The sequence below is a fragment of the Excalfactoria chinensis genome, chromosome 5 (assembly GCF_039878825.1).
Source record: "Excalfactoria chinensis isolate bCotChi1 chromosome 5, bCotChi1.hap2, whole genome shotgun sequence".
Lineage (NCBI taxonomy): Eukaryota > Metazoa > Chordata > Aves > Galliformes > Phasianidae > Excalfactoria > Excalfactoria chinensis.
The window spans coordinates 41,371,188-41,386,327 of record NC_092829.1 but is presented as its reverse complement, the minus strand read 5'-3'; the positions used below and the strand labels follow the sequence as shown (position 1 = coordinate 41,386,327).

Here is a 15,140-nt window from a genome sequence, read left to right as displayed (position 1 = left end):
TCCATGCTTGAGAGATGGGGGTTTAAGTCTTTGTGTTATATTAAACAGTCACTTGATAAGATGCGTGAACTTTCCATGGCTTGAAATGTAGAATTACCCTTTCCTGCCTGAGTGTCCCAAGCGCAACATGAGAGCTACGGCTAATCTTGTTCTCTGGAATACTTAGGGACTGTGGAATGAAAGCTGTTGGTTTTTTTTTTTCTTTTCCTAGGAAATGAGCAAAGATGAGGCGGTCTGGTTTGTGAGATGCTGGGAGATATGGTTTTGATTCCTACTGAGAGGAGGAAATTGCACTCATGTATCAGTGTGAGCCAGTACCTTTTCTCCAATAAAAATCACAGTAAGATGCCTAGGGAAGAACAGTGGGAAGAACTTACATGATGCTTCACTGATTACTTTTCCAGCCTCCAACTGTTTTCAGCTCAGGGAATTTCCTGGCATGAATGAATGTAGTTTGTGACCCTTTAGTAATTTTCAGTGGATTGTTCTTCCACAGAGTTGTCCAGTCTCTCCTTGAACGTGTTTCAGCCTCTTCCTTCTACAATATCGGTAACAACAAACTCTCCTGGCCTTTTATGTACTGTGGGAGGTGAAGACTCTCAATCTGCTTAGTTATCTGGTGACTGGAGGGAATCCAGGCTACAGATTGTCCTCTGAACCTATATTGCTTCTCAGGTAGGTTTTGGAGAAAAGAGGACAAGTGTTGCATGTGCTCTACAGAGTGCTGGAGTTGATACAGTGGTATAATGATGTTTGCTTCTCTGGTTCAGTTTCTTTCATAGTACTCCCTAAGTGCTGTATTAGCTGAGCTCTTAGCAATGCCTTTGTCATATTGCCTGTGCTTGTCCAAAGGTCTCAGTCCTGAGTAGTAATAAGCACTTCAGAAACCATCATTTCATTCCTGAATTTAATACTTGTTTTCCCCATGTGCATCACTTGATATTTAATCTGCTCTGACTTTTGAGTGCCATTTTATTGCCCAACCTTTCAGTCCTGTGAGCGCCCTGTGCAGTTTCCCATGTCTGCTCTTTCTCCCGGTGCTCTCCAAGCTGCATGTCCTCAGCAAGCTTCCTTACCTCTCTGCTGTTCCAGATGGTTTGCAGATAGAACGAGCAACACAAGTCCCAGCCGCGCCGGTGGGATGTGCCTGTTTCAAGAACTGACCATTTACACCTACTTTCTGATCCCTATCTTGGCCTGCCCCAGCTCATCCAGGATTAGAACTGCTGGGACTGGAGCCAGGTGTTGCAAGCCCTTGATCAATCAGTGAACTCATCCTCGGTCCTTGTCTGGACTCCTCCATTTGTAGACATGAGGATGAGACCACGGAAGAAGCAGTGCCTTAGTCAGCCAGCTGGCTATGATCTTTGGGGGAGTGAATGTTCTTTCCTCCATTTTTCATAAATGAATGTAAATGTGCAGGTGTTTGGTGCACAGAGATGCCGATGGCACTGTGCAACAGGGAAAAGCAGTAATGACACAAGTGCAAGCTTTGAGTTAGCCAAGTGAGTATTTTGAAATAGGCTGTTTTATCAGAAAAGAGCACACACAAACATTAATGACACTTGAATTTAATGGTGGATTATGGATCAAGTATGCAAATCCACCCACTCCTTTTTCATGCGTAACCGATATGCCTCTTCCGGTAATTAACTGAGTTCCCCAGAAGAGTGCTGGCACCAGCAGCGTGCTCCAGCTGCCAAGAGATTAGTGTCCTGCCCAGCTCTTTCAAGTGTCCCATAAGGGACGTTAAGCCCCAGGTAGCTCTGCTGGCCTTAGGGAGAGCTCTGAAGTTGTGTCCCCATCCCACACCTGGTGTCCCTAATACAAGACAGCCCCAACGTTCCTCTCCCGTTGCTGCTCCCAGTTCTTTGCCCTGCTATAGCGCTAACTTTCAACTTCCCTTCCTGCCCCAGTTCTGGTGGAAATCAGTGGTGCATCATACCCATACTCTCTTTCATCTTTTTCCCTTTCTCACCCCTCAGATTTTCCAAATCAGAATTAAACAGTTGAATGAGTACTTGTCTATGGATGGCATAGTCCTTGAGGGACTATACTTAGGGTGTGCATGTGAAACTTCACTTCCTCTTTGGCCTGCCCATAACCAGGTCAAACCCACTGCAGCACAGGAGAGCCTCTTCCTCTCCCTAGAGCAGCAGCCATCCTGTACTGGTCATCTAAAAGCACATGAGGCAACAAAAGGGTATCCTGGGTATGGTGTCCAGTTGTATCAGGGCAATGAACAGCCCTTTCCTGCTAATGTGAGGGTGAAGGCAGGTATTGACTGGTTTTATGCTGTTTCTAGAAGAATCATAGGCTGTGAGGGAAATAATGAAAAATTTGCAACCCAAGGAGTCTCACTGAAGGGTTGCAGTGAAATGTGGGCAATGTGGTCTGGCTAAGTCATCCTCCATCTTGTGATATACTGTCTACTTCACAAGAATCAAGAGAGAAAAGGGTATCTACATCTGGCATGCATATGTCCCATGGGGGCTATGTGTGTTTCCACTTGGGATGTGACTTCTTCAGCTGGCATCCAGCTCTGCCTTTTACTCCGCATATTGTTTTCACCCAAGGGTATTTGCTTGGGCAGGAGCGCCCAGGATAGGCTCATGCTGCATTCATTCATGTCATTCTATCACTGTGCTGGTTCTTTCCCTGGGCTGGGCAAGCCTGGCCGTCTCTATACCTTTGCATGACAGTCTTGGGAAATACGTGAAATTGTTTGAAGCTAAGTATGTCTATTTTTGATTTAGAAGGGATTTTTGTTTGCTTGTTTTTCAAGAAATACAAGCGTAGTCTTTGGTGAAATCTTGTGCTTGCTTTTAGGTCTCTTTTGGTCCTGGAGCAGAGGATTGGCCACTGCTCATTTTCTTAGAATCATAGGGTCACTAAGGGTTGGATAAGACCATTAAGATCATCTAGACCAAGTCCAGCTTGGGGACACAATGCTGTTCAATGGATGGCTTGGCATCAGGGTTTTACCTGAGGGGTTTCTTCATCTCAGTTTTTTGCCTTTCTTTTCCTTCCCAACCACCAGCTGTTCCCCACTGCTGCCCCTCTTGTAGGATGCAAGTGGATGAGTGGAGAGTGTGGCCGGACTGCAATCAAAGAAATATTTTGAGAGTCCTTTCAGAGCTCGTTAAGGAATCTGGGCTAGCTATGAATACAAGCTTTATGCAGCATTGTTTTGAAGTAGGAGTGAGTCACTAAAAAGCAATCTGCACTCTCTCCATGTTCAACTTTGACTTTATTAAGAAAAAGAGAAAGAAAACAAACACAATCCCATTCACTGCAGAAATACACATTGATTCTTTAATCCTCAGGGAAGCATCAGGAATGGCTTCCTCCTCGAAAGAATCACTGTATTGATGCAACACTTAATTGTGCAATTACACACGCACATTTTCTCCCGTGCTTTGCATGCAGAGCAGGGCACTGTGGCTGGAATGCTAATCAGAATGTGGCTGATGCTATCTCACTGCGCACACAGCCCCAGTGCAGCCTCCTGGCCAGCATCAAGCCTCAAGTTTTGTTATGGCCAGAGCCACCCACCCCATTCTTCCACCAAGAACTACTGCACACCTGCTTTGCAGGTGCTCACACATATATGCACATATTAATGTGTATACATCTATTTTTTTGGCCAGGACCCGCTTTCTAAGATCTGCATTGGCTATGATGTCTGCCAGGTTTTTCTGATGCTTTTTGTGTGACCTGTTGTGACTTCAGGGGCATGCAGGACTTGGTGTAAAGGTGCCATCTGTGTGTTTGTCATGCTGATTTTCCTCATCCTTTATTTTTGGAGCTGGAGACACTGAAATCAGCCTGCAGTCTGAGGGATGCCCTGTGCAATAAAAAGCATAATCACAGAATGACAGAATTGTAGGGGTCAGAAGAGACTTCAAGTATCACCAAGCCCACCGAGTTTAAATGGGTATCCCACAATAGCTGCTCTATTTTACAGTACTTGACAGTAGACTCAAAAGTTGGTTGAGTGACAGAGGGGAATAAATTTAACCATCTTTTAGCCAACTTCAAATGTTAATATTTTTGCTGGCTTTAATCTCCTTACTGTGTCTTTATTATTCATGGTTTTGTCATTAATTCTGCTTTCCCACCAATGTTAGGGATGAAGTTTCCAGATGGGAAATCCTACCTGTCATCCTGTCATCAACAGCCACAGGCTACAAAGTGAGCTTTGAAATACAAGTGCTGCTGTCCTCTGTGAGGATTTGCATGGTGTCTAGGGGCACCTCCAGTTCTCCTCTCCTGGGTCTCTACCTCCATGGAGGTGCTTTTAATGCCGCACTGGCCTAATGGCTTTAGGAAAAATGGCAAAAAGGGGGTTGGGGGGGGGGGAAGACACAACAGAAAGCTTTGATTATTGAGGAGCATTTGACTGATGTTGCTGCCAAGGAGGTGGTGGAGTCACCATCTGTGGAGGTGTTCAAGGATTGTGTAGATGTGGTACTTAGGGATATTGCTCAGTGGGCAATATTGGCAATATGTGAGCAGTTGGACTAGATGATCATAGTGCTCTTTTTCCAGCCTTAATGATGCTCTGATTCTATGTTATGGTCTCCTGGTTTCCTGGAACCTCTGTTTGTGTTTTAGTCATGTTTCTGAAAGCTTAACATCAGAGCAAGCTATCAACAGAGCAAAAATCAGTCTTTTAATGTAACAGCATTAGCTTTGCCTGTGGCCTTCTTTGTTCCTGTTGTTCAGGAAATCTGCTTCTGGTTTTGGCAGGATGCATGCTGGCCCCATGGCTGGTGTGCAGGGATGGGCGGGGGGGCAGGAAGGGGAAGGGGAGAAGTCCCACAGCAGCAGCCTTGTTTATGTGCCTCATTTGTCTTAGTAGTGCCGCCGCTTCCTTTCCTGGTGGAAGTCCCTTTCTGATAAGCCAAACAAAGAAAGGAGCTGTTGCTCAGAGCTGTCATGGGATGCGGTCTGTGCCATCCTCCTGACTATCACCACCTTTTTCCCACCCACCTGCTCAGGGTGCAGCACCACTCCCAACAGTTCCATGGGTGCTTGTTTTTCCCATGTGCAGAGGAGCATGCACCACCTCCCTGGGCAGCCTGTTCCAATACTCGTCTTTCATTTCTATATCCCCACCTTAAAGCCTGTAAAAAGTATCCCATGATGGTTGCCTTGCAGCTTTGATTGGGTTTTCTTTGGTCAGTAATTTCACTGCTTGGTGGCACAGCTCTTTAGTATGACACAAGTGTCATCATACAAGGCCAGGAACTATGCTCTGCTGCAGATTTTCCTTTGGAGAGGCTGTGACTTGGATGGCTTGGTTGCTTTCACTGCTCTCTTGCCCTGTGTAGCTGAGATCCCTAGTAAGATCACAGGCAGAACTGACTGTTTCTGATGGCAATGAGGTGCTCAGGTTTTTCCATTTTAAGAGTGATTTTCACATTTTACCATTTGTAATGCATCAGGAATGGACTCTTCAACTCCAGAGCTTAATAAGGGCGTGGAACAGATGCTTCCAAGGGAACCAAGTTCATGTGTTCTAACAGAAAAACTGGGAAGGAAAAGAAATAGTAATGAATGGCTTGCTGCATCAGTACTGCAGTTTTATGACCGTTGGTTTTGTTTAACGTTTCTTAAGCAAGCAAACAAACAAACGAGAGAGGTGGTTTCCAGGACACAGGCATGTTACCTCCAGCCAGTTTGTCCCTGCTGTGTAAGACAGGCTGTGTGTAGCTGCCCATTACCAGTAGGAAATGCTAATAACACTAGTGGGTGGGCACGTATAGAATGCTGTTGTTATGAAAAGGGATCTTCAGATGGTTTTGAATGCTTCAGACTTTCTGGGAAATGTGGTTTTGTGTTCTATGTTTTACTGGATTTCTCTGAATTCAGAATCCAAGGGTACAGAATTCTTTGAATCTGTGAAGGCAAGCCCGGGTTTTTCCAAATGTGTAACTTTTCAAGGTTCTCCCCTCCCTTTCCTAAGAATGAATTATTGGTCCTTTGCTTTCAGTGAAGTCCATTAATTACTGACTGGTTTTATCAGGTGTTCCTTTGCTCTTTGCTGGCCCTTGCTGTGGTTCTTCTTGGACCTGAAGGATAAAATGTGTTTGTGTTGGCATGTGGGCAATAGGGGAAACTTCAGGAGAAAATAGGACTGGAAAGGAAATGTTTTTTCTGCCCAGTGAAAGTTTTTGTGATGTGTTTTTTCCATATCAGAATGAAGCTTGAAATATAGAAAAGGAAAAAAGGAATCCAGCTGGAGCAGTTACTTCTTTTGGTTCTTTTTACTTTTCTCTCTTTTGTTAACAAAGTTCCTTTATGTTGCAATGCAAACTGCAAATTCCAGATTTCTTGGATAAAAATTTGGGTCAAAATGTTGATTTCAGTGGATTGGAAACTGTTTGGTACGTAATTTTAAAACAGAAAAGGGTGATCTGCTGTACTGAAGTTAAAAAATAATGACCCAGTAAATGACTAATTTTGTGGTCCAAGGTAATTAGTGGAACAGCTTGGCAGGTGGAAGGCAGCAGGTCTAAATTACTGCTCTAAGTCCATTAGTAGGAAGATATTATCTAGCTTTGTTGCTCCTAAGAGCAATACGTACATATACATGTATATAAATTTGCCCTTTGATGCTGGTCTCAGTTCTCAATTCTTGGCTGTCTCCATAATGCTCCAGAAATTACTCGCACTGTGCTTTTCCTAGCATGGAGGAAACCTGAAGCTTTTACAGTTAGTGCTGCTGGCTATTCCATGGAAAACAGACACCATGGTCTGACAAGGAAAACAGCAGTAAAAAGCCAGGTGGTGGCTGACATCTACCAGCAGGTGTACGGAAGGCATTGTTCACATCTTGCAGCTCTCTTTTGTGTCCCATTTGATGAGGCAACTGCACATTCACCTCTGAGTGTACAGAGATATCTCCCCATCTCCCCATCCGTGCATTGCTTTGCTAAGGGCCAAAGTGCTTCTTTTCTTCTCCCCTCAGAGAAAGCTCACTGTTCACATCTTTTTGCCCCTTTGTGACATCAGCCTATTTCAACTGGGGATTTCCACCCCAAATCTGTACCCTGCGATAGGCTTTAAGCATACATTTTACAAATAAATCCCCTTTGACTTTCAGGGTCAACATGATGGGAAATACTTCTAACGAGCTGGTTTGCTTAGTGGGTAATTGCCCTTGCTGTTAAACACAAATGGTAGTTTTTCTTTCTTTGGTTTTCAACTCAAGTTTCCTGAGACTCAGTCTTCCAGCCGACTTTGATCCAGCTGTGTTTGCTGGAGTTAAAGCCATCAGAGTCTAAAATCTTCCCACAAGTAGGAAGAGTCGCTTCCTAATCTCCTCTTTTAAGAGGATGCTGATAATTGAGGACTTCTTATTGACTCTGTTGACCTTTGCCTACTTTCTGTTTGCGTTTTATTAGATAACTTGCAATTGTTCTTTTCCATCATTCTAACACTACTGTTAATAATTGTTAACTGGATCTACATCTAAGAATGTGGCCCACGCTGGTCAAAGAGCCAAAGTTTGGGCCTCTGATGGACGGATGAAACATTGTTGATATGGTGTGGGGCACCTTCAGAGGAAAGAAAAAGCAGCAATTCCTCTGCTATTTACTCACTTTAATTTACTCACATTTACTAGAAGGTTTTGTAAATCATGTTTAATATTTTTAGTGATTTCTTTTTTTTCAAGTGGTGATGTATCTCTGCTGTTTCTAGGTCTGGTTGTACTCAGGGCTGTATTCTACCTTCTGTAATGATTCTGAGTACTTCCTTCACTCCTGAACTTCATTTGATTTCACTGAGAAGTTGCAAGCAGTGAGATAATACTGAATGAATCCATGAAATTGGGATTAGATGGGAAATTAGATGGATCCTCACAAGCACTTGCTCTGTATATGGGATCTTTTATAGCCTTACATATTGCGGCTTCACAGGATTTGCTTCTCATCTAAGCAGACACAGCCAGGTTCTCTAGTCTTTGCAGGATGGACGAGTATCTGTCTTCTGTTTATAATGACTGCTTTCTTACCTTTTTTTTTCTTTCTTTTTTTTTTTTTTTTCCTTCTTTTTGCAGTGTTTTTGTTCCCATGTATTTTGGGCTAGTGGGAAGTCTCCTAAATACCATGATATCGATAGTTTGGATCCCTTCTCCAGCTAAGCCGAAGTCAGAACATCGTGAGACAGAACAAAGTAAGTATTTAGTTCTTTTATTAAATAGCATGTGAATAGTGCTGGCAGTTAGCATGCTGGAGTAACTCTTTGGGACTGTGTTTATGGACAGAAAGATGCCCCTCTTTGCTTATGGTGCCTCATCCTCTTCATGCTTGTGAGAAAGTACTTCCCAGGAGATGAGTTTGTGTCAGATGAGAAGGATTTAGGAATGCTGAGGATGCAGTCATCTAATTCATTTTGCATGTGGACTGTCCACAGTCTCAACTCAGTTTTCCAAGCCCAGTGCTTCACCTGCCAAATTCAGTCCCACAGTAGAATTAACTCTTGCACTGTTATTTACTCACTCATACAATTCCCATTAGGATTTGCCCTTCTGAGTTCCCAGAAAGCATCACATGGAGAGCCGTTGCCTACTGTGTAAAACACTGTTATTACAAGCTACAAGTACTCACCATGATGGGGTGAATTTCTTGTTCTCTATCTCTAACCTATTTAAATATAACATTATTCAATATGTTATCTTCTGTAGGTAGTATATTCAACATCAGAGAAATCCTACGTGTGATGAAGTTTCCAGGAGTAATGGAAATCTTCTTAGTCAAGGTCCTTTCTGGATTTCCCATAGGTAAATCTCGCCCTTTACCATGGTTGCTGATGTATTTCTAATAGGAAGACATACACTGGAGGCCAGGCTGGTCTGAAGTTACTGAAACCACACTGTGTGTAATCATGGAGGAGTGGGGATTTGGCTCATACTTCAACACTTGTGCTTCCAGATGCTCTCAGCTACACGGAGTCAAAAGCCTGGAATTAATGTAAAACAGACCACTAGTCACAGGCCTCTTTTGTGACTCTTGGCATATCGCTTAATTGCTCTGCCTGGTCCCATGGCTGTAAAAGGATAGTTCTCTGTCATTTCTGTTTAGGCTGGAACCTCTTCAGAGCAGAGGCAAGTTGTCTGTACCCTGTCAAAAACACTGATGTCCCTCTTGATTTTGGTTAATGATTTTAAGGGGAGGGAAGGATGCATAACCTAACTTTTTCCCAACAATTTAAAGCTATAGCTGGATGAGATGTGGTCAGACGGGTTGTTAATTGCTGCTGTGCACAAGGGAGCCACTTTTGGTTTTATTTCTTCTTTTGATTGATGGTGGTAGTGCTTGTTTTTCTCTTAGAATATTCTGCTGATTTTTCTTATGTCATGGTCATAATGCACTGCTTCAAACATACACCAAACCCACCTGTTCCCCTGCTCCTGGTGAATCATTCACAGTCTTGGCATGTTCAGTTGGGTAGGTGGGACAGATGCCCTCGATGATCACAGAGATCTTTTCCGACCGTAATGATTCTAAGATTCTGTGATTAAGCTCTGGTTTGTAAACTGTAAATTCAATATACAAATGAAGCAAGATTTGGCTACGGAGTGTGTTTGAATGAGATGGGGGTATCATTTCTGGCCATGACCAGGTTTTTCTAACATCTTGCTGAGACTGACCAGAGCTGTAGAATAATATGAAAGGAAGAAAAGTGTTCCTGATTTTTTTCTTTTGTTTTAGTGCATACTTGGCATTGGCTGAGATCAGTGATGCCAGCTGGTTCTGATCCCACCACTAGAGAGAGTATAGCATCTCTATGGATGGGTGGCTTGCCTAAAGTGCGCATCTCTTAGATTCTTATGAAACTAACCTTTAAAACTGTGTTTTAAATAATGTTTATAAAATGACAGCATTTTGCAGAACAAGATAGCCTAGTGGTGTTTTAACAGGGATTTCTTTTTTGATTCTGGCTCAGTTCTCAGCTTAAAGCAGCATTCTCTTCCCTGTTTGAAAACACCATACTAAGACCACATCCACTTGCAGTCTGCACTGTCATTTCCTTTGCACTGTCCTCTTTCCAACAGATGAGTGAGATGCACCCTGGTTTAGTCATTGCTACTGAAATGCAGATACCTCTGTGTTGCAGAAGGCAGTCTTCTTTCCCCATACACAGCAAAAATGCACACTGGACCAAAATAAACATCTCCTGCCTCAACTGCAAAGGAACTTGTAGGCAAACGGGATGGAATGTGAGGTTGTGATTCAGAGCAGGACATGGGCTACTTGTTACTGAAATGGGTGGGAATAACTCAAGAGGAGCAGGAATGGGTTTACTGAAGGCATTCCTGCTGCAAACAGAGCTCTATTGCTAGGAGTGATTACAATCCAAGGCACTTCTATTCACAAGTCTCTCTTCAGGCTACTGAGCACAGGATGGCAGCCAAAAGGGGATTTGGACACCCCTTCCTCCTTCGCAACTCATGGCTGGAGGCTGAGCTCCTACCAGTCCCATTCACCTTTCATGTCCTTTCTGCAACTGTGTAATTAATTAGACCAGCCAAATTACAGACCTTTCTTTGCTTACCTTGTAAGCAAGTGCATGGTATACGCAGAGGAGAATCTCCTGTTCTGTACAGACCTCATTGTTGTCCAAAATGGATACATTTGAGACAGAAAGAGCCTTCCCAAAAGGGCTGCAGGGCTGGGAACCTCCTAAAAGCATCGAAGCAGAGACGGCTCAATGCTTCTCCTGGGAATAGAGCTGCCGAGGGATGAAGGATGGTTGGTCTCTCCAATACGGCTGGATTGCCTGCTCGACAAAGCATGTCACTGCCTTGCAGTAGATAGGGGACAGAAAGCCAAACACAAGGGCAGAAATGTCAAACATAACGCCCTTGGTACTTGGAGATCATGAGGGCTTTGAAAATACTGGCAATAGCTGCTTGTGGGAATCTTTGGGTTTGGAAAAACCTGCTCCCTTCTCACAGTGGCTACCTCTGCATACCACCCCCACCCTGCTACCAAATATGCCACATACACCCTCCCAAAGCTACTGCTTGCTGTCTCTTTGGTGCTCTTCCTCACTTTTCCTGCATCTTATGAACTGTTTCCCTGCCTCATGCAGCATGCCCATCGTTATTTGCTGCTCAGTGCAAGGTTTTGAAAAGGGTTCACTCGTGGTGCAGGCATCCCCAGGAAGGTGAAGTTGTGAGATCCTCTGAGTCACAGAAAGAAGAGGGGAAAAGGAGGGTCTGCCTTGCCCAGGCAGTTATATGTGCATGGGGTAGCTCCCATTCTAGGGATGTTTGCATCTCTGAGGTAGCCATGCAACAGAAACATAAAATCATTAAGAATAGAAAAGAGCACTAAGAAAGATCATCTAGTCCATCAAACCGTCACCACCATACCACTAAACCACGTCCCTCAGCGCAATGCGTGACACTGTTAAAGGTGCACAGCTACCTCCCTTCACAGAAAGAAATGAGCTCCTTTGGAGCACAAGGATCAAAACCTAAGCTGGGAGAAGGATTATCAAAAGAGCTTAACTGCAAGAGCTGGTGCACAGCACTGGGAAGAGACAGCAATGTGGGAAGGCTGAGTCCTGCCGGCTGGTAGCGCAGTGAGGCTGCTGGGTGAAAGGAGATGCATCCTGATTTGATCTCCCTGTGAGTAAAGCCAAGTGTGGTTTTTCTTTCATTTCTTCACGCATGTCTTTTATAAACATCTGCAGCTCTGTTGTCTGTTTTGGATGTGAGGAGAAAATGCTGCTGTTTGCATGTTAGCCTAAGCCTGGCTCGAGCTAGGAGGCGTTTCAAAGCAACAGGATAACAGCAGGCGCTCCCCACAGAGTGGTGTGATGGAGCCAAAAATCTTCACAAACACCAGGCACACCAGCACCTTCCCCAGATCCATGGGAAGCAGCAGGGTGAGGTGCTTTTCATTTTGCCTAGCACCAGCTAGGGTGAGGAGAGGAGCCTCACATACCTACTGGATGTGGGACACTTGGGCTGATCAGTTTGGGTGAACATCTTTTCATCTAAAGGCAGATTTGGGGCAGATCAGGTGAGGATACTGAAGAACTGACCATTTCTCCATTATCTCACCCATCCCCAAAGCCAGTGTAAAGTGTTTTATCTTTTGTAGAATTTCACTGGAAAAGTGCAATTCCTGTCCAAATGGGGCCTATTAGGAAAATGGATTGCATTGTCTGCCCACAGTGCGTGGATGTGGTTGTGCTTGGGGTGAATGCACCACACTGCAGTCAGCAATTGGGGATGGCTCTCCCCACACTTCCAGGAAATGTGGGTGAGAGCCTTCCTGTGCTGCGGGCTGGTGAGTCACCCAGCCAGGCCACAGGCTGCTCTCAGTCCTCACTCCTTTCTTCCTGTACTCTTCTGTCATTAAGGAGAGGACTGCAGCTTCCAGCTCACCAGGTCTGTGCACCTCGGAGGGCCCTACAAAGCAGGGCAGAAGAAGACCCCTTTGGGTCATCCACTCTTTCCTCCTCTCCCAGCAGCATCAGACTGTCAGCACTGGGGATGCTGACACACAGAGTCCAGTTTCCTGCTGCCTTTGTCCAACATACTTCAGTTGGCAGTGGCAGCAGGTGCATACCACAAACCCATTCTTCTGTGAGCAATGTTTTGTCCCAGTAGTGGGTGTGGTGGGGATGGGTAGATGGTCGGACTAGGTGATCTTAGTGGTCTCTTCCAAGCCTTATGATTCTATGAATGTTTGTAATTTGGTGGCTTATTGTGTATAATGGAGTGCACATACACACGTCTATGTTTGTGTATGTTAGGTGCCATGGGAAATGCACACAATTGCATTTCTAGGTAAGACTGAGTGGGCATTTTCCACTGTAACCTCTAGAAACTGCCTTAATAGACAAGCACACCTCGTACCTGCTGTTCCTGTCCGTACTTCCCCAACTGTTTCTGTTGACACCATTCTTGAGCCATGGGAGAGGTTTCACGTGGGGCTGAAATTGCTGCAAGGGTGTGCAGTGAAACCTTTCTGTTTAGTCTGATGTCACCGGGTTGTTTCCCAGGCAGCATTCCCAATGGTGGAAAGCTAAAGTTAGGCAAAAGGGAGGAGGAGTCCAATCAGATTATTCTATGGTTACAGTCTTGTCTGAACAAATGTTTTCTTGCTGCCTTAATGCTTAGTCTGCCGTGGGTGATAAAAATATTTACTAGTTTATTATAAACAGCTGAACCTACAGCCTACATAGTCACATTATTTAAAGATGAAAGTAAAGGGGATAAATAAGTGAACAGTTAAAGACTAAATTGCTGTACTGGCTTCGAGTAGGATTCTGCTCCTATTTATATCCAGCCTCTATAAACCTAGGGAGAGCTCCTGACTCATGCTGGGAGCAGGGGCTGGCCCAGTGCAGCACCGAGGGCATACTGATGTGTACTTCTCATTAACCCTCCCACTAGGTTTGTTCCTGATTATGTTTTCCATCATCTCAATTGAGTTCTTTGAGTTGGAAGCAGTGGAGTCCGGATACCTGATGTCCTATTTTGGTGTCCTTCAGATGGTAAGTGAAGTGTCATACTGCCGTCTAATGTGCACCTTGCTACATTTTTAACACAAATTCTCCCAAATCCATAATATTGACATGCAGATCATAAATGCACTCATAGCTCTGCTATGTGCAATTCAGCTCCAAAAAATTAAAGTGTCTCCAAATTTACTCTGTTCCTTGGAATGGAAAGCAAGCAAAGTGAGTAGCATTTTGGAGACCTTCTCCCCTTGTGGATCTTTAAGCTGTGGAGCTAAGATTTCCAATGACTGGCATGTTGTCCTGATTCCTGTAACAAAACTTACACTGAAGCTAACAGGCCTCTATTATAGGGTTTTCAGCTCTGTAGGTTAGCTCGTTTACATTTCCTCAGTAGCACCTGTGAATTTGTGTAGGTAGATGCATTTACTGGCATTTTTGCAGATGCCCTCAGTTTAGAGGAAGGACTTGTTCCTTCTGTGGGGAAACTGGTGCAGCAAGCTTGTACTTTCCAGAAAGAAAAAAAAGAAAGAAAGAAAGAAGATGGGCCATGGAACATGGTTAGGAGATTGACCAAATGGGCAAGGATAAAAAATTAGCTGAATTGTGTGATAGCACAGCCCAAAACAGTGGTGTTGTGTTATTTGGAGGAAGAGGCTAATAATTCTGCAGGAAGAGCAACAGATGGCTATAAGCCAGCCAGCAGGCAGAAATGCAAGGCAAGAAATATCCTGAAAGAGGGTGGTCTTGTTAGAATGCCTTCTTTTCCTGGGCAGAGTTTCTATGTGATTCAGGGGATCTCCCCATCTGTGAAATAGCAATGTTATAGCAATGTTAGTCCCTTGTGATCTGGATCTGGCACTGTGTAGGTCTCACAGCCTAGTAGTGCAGCCGACAGGCATGGTTGTGCATCCGTGAGTGGGATCAAACCTCTGGTTCTGAGAAACCTTCTCTGTGCTGCTCTGGGAAGGGGATATTTGGTGGTCTGTGCCTCAGTCCCAGTCTTGACACTTGCTGTTATTTGCATTGGGAAATAAACCAGCTTTGCAGCTGCAAGTGGAGTGATCAGTAGTTGCTTCCTGTAGTGCACACCTGGCCCAAATATGAGGGTCTCATGGAGACCTGCTCTATAATAGTCTCTATGTGCCACCTCCTAGACCAGGATCTCTAGCATGCATTCAGGCCTTAGAGTTCTGAAGTCCTCTTCCTCCTCTGAATGTAGAGAGCTCTAAGAACTCTTTATGTAGATAAATGAGTTGAATCTGATGGTTGGACCAGATGATCTTAAAGGTCTTTTCCAGCCTTAGTGATTCTCTGATCCCTACAATATATGTCTGCATGGAAATCTCACTGGGGATTTCAGCATGGTTATGTTGCTGTTGTTTCAAGCTGAGTATCATGGGTGATTATAGCAACAAAGGTGAAATGATCCTTGTGCAACCTGGAAGGGACAGCTTTGTGTTGATCGATAGAGTCAGAATGGTGCCGCTGGGTCTGGGATGTCTGTCTGTCTTTGTGCTGTTGTTTCCCAGCTTTGTTTGGCTGAAACTGTTGTAGATAAGGTTACCTGGAGTGCCACGCCAATATGCCCTACAAATAGAGACAGTCCTTGAAGGCCGCCTTCACTTTTCTCCCTAACAGGTAATCAG

The 15,140-nt window shown here is 44.4% G+C and overlaps 1 protein-coding gene across 2 annotated transcripts in view; it reads left to right on the top strand.

Moving 5' to 3' along the window:
- SLC67A1 (solute carrier family 67 member 1) overlaps positions 1-15,140 on the top strand; it is a 53,736-nt gene that overhangs the window by 25,851 nt on the left and 12,745 nt on the right. For both annotated transcript variants that reach the window (XM_072338430.1, XM_072338431.1), the window contains 3 exons: positions 8,069-8,184; positions 8,696-8,791; positions 13,427-13,527. In XM_072338430.1, the coding sequence (XP_072194531.1) occupies positions 8,069-8,184; positions 8,696-8,791; positions 13,427-13,527 (313 nt within the window). The remainder of the gene's footprint in view (positions 1-8,068; positions 8,185-8,695; positions 8,792-13,426; positions 13,528-15,140) is intronic.